The sequence below is a fragment of the Sceloporus undulatus genome, chromosome 3 (genome assembly GCF_019175285.1).
Source record: "Sceloporus undulatus isolate JIND9_A2432 ecotype Alabama chromosome 3, SceUnd_v1.1, whole genome shotgun sequence".
Taxonomy (NCBI): domain Eukaryota; kingdom Metazoa; phylum Chordata; class Lepidosauria; order Squamata; family Phrynosomatidae; genus Sceloporus; species Sceloporus undulatus.
This window is the reverse complement of record NC_056524.1, coordinates 272,947,846-272,951,575: the sequence shown is the minus strand read 5'-3', so window position 1 is coordinate 272,951,575 and position 3,730 is coordinate 272,947,846. Positions and strand designations below refer to the sequence as shown.

Here is a 3,730-nt window from a genome sequence, read left to right as displayed (position 1 = left end):
TTGACTCACCTCTTCATTGCACAGCCACCATTTACCATAAACCCCTCCTCATCCATCCAGCCTTTAAGGTGAGCACAAACAGTTATTCCTGCTGGAATTTTGTAAGTTCTTTGGTGTCGTTTTCCTTTGCTTCATCCTTTGTACCATTTGTTACTTGTCCCTAAGTTTTACCGTCAAGCTACCCATGGGTCATACCAAAGTTGCTTAGCCGGACATGTGCCAGTTTTCATTTGCGAAATGTTGGCAGGAATACAGCCACATTTCAGTTGAAACATAGATCAGGGAGTATGGATTCAGCCTTTGTTGGATGGGGTTATCCTAGTTTGAGTCCGGTCTGATCCTACATTTCAGTAGTATCTAAGAGTGCATTTGCACGGCTAAAATGAGCATGCCAGCTGCACCTCTTCCAGGAGATGTCAGATCTGGCTATGGTGACACATGCCTTGATTACATCCCATTTGAATTACTGTAATGCACACTATGTGGAGCTGCCTTTGGAAACTGTTGAAAAACGTCAGAGCTGCTGACCTGGGCTGATTATAGGGAAGACACAACTCCCTTGTTGAAATGGTTTTATGGGCTACTGGTTCATTTCTGGGCACAATTCAAAGTGCACATTAAGACCTTGAAAGCCCTATATGGCTTGGGATCCAGATTATGTAAAATACCGTATCTCCCTATATAAAGCCACCCAAGTTCTAAGAGTGCCTCTCTTCTTCCCATCACCATCATTACCAATATTGTACCTATTTGGGGAGAAAGGCGGGATATAAGATAATAATAATAATACCACTGGTGCATTTGGTGAGGAGAAGGGAGAGAGCCTTCTCAGTGGCTACTCTTCTTTCAGGAGGTTCAGTTGCCCCACCCTGATCTCTTTCCATCAGTGAACAAAGACCATTTTTTCATTGAGGCAATCTTTTGGTTCTTAAACTTATGTGGCCGAATTGCAGCTGACATTTTTTGTGGGTTTTTTGGGCTATGTGGCCATGTTCTAGAAGAGTTTATTCCTGACGTTTCTCCTGAAGCTATTCTCTGAAGATGCCAGCCACTGATGCTGGTGAAATGTCAGGAATAAACTCTTCTAGAACATGGCCACATAACCCAGAAAACCCACAAAAAACTATGGATGCCAGCCATGAAAGCCTTTGACTTCACATTACAGCTGAACTTTGTTTTAACTTGCCACCTTGGGACTCATATCAGGAGAAAAGCAGGATATAAATTAATATACAAAGAAATAGATCCACCCAGCAGTCTAGTATTGTGAGGACGCCGCCGTTTCAGAACAGGAATGTATCAAGAGGAGAGCAACCAAAATGGTGAAGGGTTGGGAAACCATGCCCTATGAGGACCATCTCAGAGAGTTGGGCATGTTTAGCCTGGGGAAAAGAAGGTTACATGATAGTCGTGTTTAAATATTTGAAGAGATGTCATACTGAGGAAAAAGCAAGCTGGTTTTCTGTGGCTCCAGAGACTAGGACACGGAGCAATGGATTCAACGTACAAGAAGAGAGATCCCCCCTAAACATTAGGAAGAAATTACTGACCATTCAGTAGTGGAATACGTTGCATTGGAGGGTGGGAGAGTCTCCTCTTCGGAGATTTTTAGACAGAGGTCATTTGTTGAGAGTGCTTTAGTTGTGTCTTCTTGCATGGAAGTATGAAGTTGGACTGGATGGTCCTTGAGGACTCTTCCAACTCAATGATTCTTGGGAAAATCTGGTACAGATTTGGCAGCCATCTCTAGACACACGCAGCAGGCCTGTCTATCTTCCCCTAATCCTTGACTGTTGCGATGCGACGGCCCCATCACTTGCTCATGTATCTCAATTCAAAATGAAATCCCCATCTTTCCTTCTTCCACCCCAATTAAAAAAGAACAATAGTGTCCCATTCTACCAAGAGATCCCCTCCATATCAGTGCAACCTACCTGCCAGGAAGCTAGAAGCAAGAAGGACCAACCTGGGCCAGCTCATCCTCCTGGTGGGGCTCAGCCTTTCTCTGTTCCCCAAAGGCACCGCAACTGTGTGTGTGTGTCTGGGAGGGTCTGGGAGATTATTTTGAGCTGGAGCCCACCTCTCCCTTCTTCGTCCCCCTCCTCTCTGGACACTTTGTGGCCCAGCTGTCTGACCGTCGCATTGTCAGCTGTTTCCCTCAATGATTATGACAGCCTTCAGAACAATAACGAAATGGAGGGCAGGGGGGCACATGGCAGGACTGGCTGTCTCTGCCAACTCCCTTGGGCACACAAACCAAGCTGGGCTGTTGCATGGCAGAACTGTCCTGGAAAAAAGTGGAGGGGAGGTGTTCCGGGAAAATGCCAGGGACATCTCTGTGCCCAGACCACTGTGTGATACGGATCAGCCAAGCCAAAAGAACTCTATTTATAGGAACACAGAGAACGACGACAACCCTCCAATTTAGGAGAATTTTCTGCCCAGTTCACAAAGTCTTGCAGCAAATACAAATCAATACCAGAACAGAAGGATATGGAAAACGTATCCAGGAGTAGCTGTGTTGGCCATGTTTTGTCATTGAGGTGTGACTTCAAGTCATTTCCAACTTATGGCAACCCTAAGGTGAACCTATAATGGGGTTTCTTGGCATGTTTCTTCAGAGGGGGGTTGTGAATGGCTTCCTCTGAAGCTGAGAGAGTGTGACTTGCTCAGGGCTATCCAGGGAGCTTACATGGCCAAGCCTGGATTCAAACCCTGATTTCCAGAGCCACAGTCCAACATTCAAACTGCTACACCAGATGTTGGCCATGTAGCAAACTACAGTAACATCCAAAATCCACAAAACAGTGATATCTTTATTGGACCAACCAAAATGCACAAAATACATGTTGCAAACTTTCGAAGCTCCAGTGGCTTCTTCATCAGACAAGATGTTAAAAACCATATGGGAGGAAAAATATGTGACAATATTACTCACAAGCCTTCTTTTTGTTATGATGTGGCTGTTCTCAGTTCAGATGGTATTGGTGGGACTTTCATGCAGGCATCCCTCTCCTCCTTCTGGCCAAGTAGATGGTCCAAGAAATAAAATTTAAGTTCCATTGGCAAGAGAAAAAGAGATGTTCCTCTTGAGATCCAAGTTGCTTCTGCCCTTTGTGAACCTACAAACTCCTTTGTTAGGCAGAGAGCACTGAGTTTCTAAAGAAGCCCTCCATATTTTTGCATTAGGAAACATTTTTAGGTGCTGTTTTGGTAAAACATATCAAATGTAGTCCAAATGTTTTGGAAAAACATTTTATCATTGTTGGCAATAGAAACCTCAAATGATAAAGTCCCAATCCATTGGCTCTCTCTTTGGGTTTCCCCCGATGCAGCTAAAATGTGGTTTCTTACATCCACTGCTTTGTGGGTTTGGGGTGTTATTGTACAGTGGGCCCTCCACATTTGCAGCCAATGGAGTTACGGCCAAAGGACCCCCATGAAAACCACAAATAAAAAAACACTTTTTTAAACTTGAGAGATCACCTGTCTAGGAATCTCTAGATCGTCCAGCACAACTCTGTGGTCAACATCTGCCAGCAATTAACCACAGAATTACACTGGAGGCCCTACATATACCTAGGGAAGTGTTTTCTCTAGTACTTTCTTGGTCCTCCAGCACAACTCTATGGCCAACTTCGAGCAGAATCACATTGAAGGACTTAGAGATTCCTAGAGGGAACATATTATTCAAATCCACAAATAATCAAATCCACAAAAGTCAAAGCTG

At 44.3% G+C, this 3,730-nt stretch overlaps 1 protein-coding gene across 3 annotated transcripts in view; it reads right to left on the bottom strand.

Annotated features, from left to right (window-relative positions):
* CHRNG (cholinergic receptor nicotinic gamma subunit) overlaps positions 1-2,080 on the bottom strand; it is a 56,573-nt gene extending 54,493 nt beyond the window's left edge. Inside the window, exon 1 of one of the 3 annotated variants that reach the window (XM_042456188.1) lies at positions 1,935-2,080. In XM_042456188.1, coding sequence (XP_042312122.1) covers positions 1,935-1,980 — 46 coding nt within the window. In that variant the 5' untranslated portion in view covers positions 1,981-2,080. The remainder of the gene's footprint in view (positions 1-1,934) is intronic. The other 2 variants (XM_042456186.1, XM_042456187.1) reach the window with 2 other exon arrangements.
* Between the last annotated feature and the right edge of the window lie 1,650 nt (positions 2,081-3,730).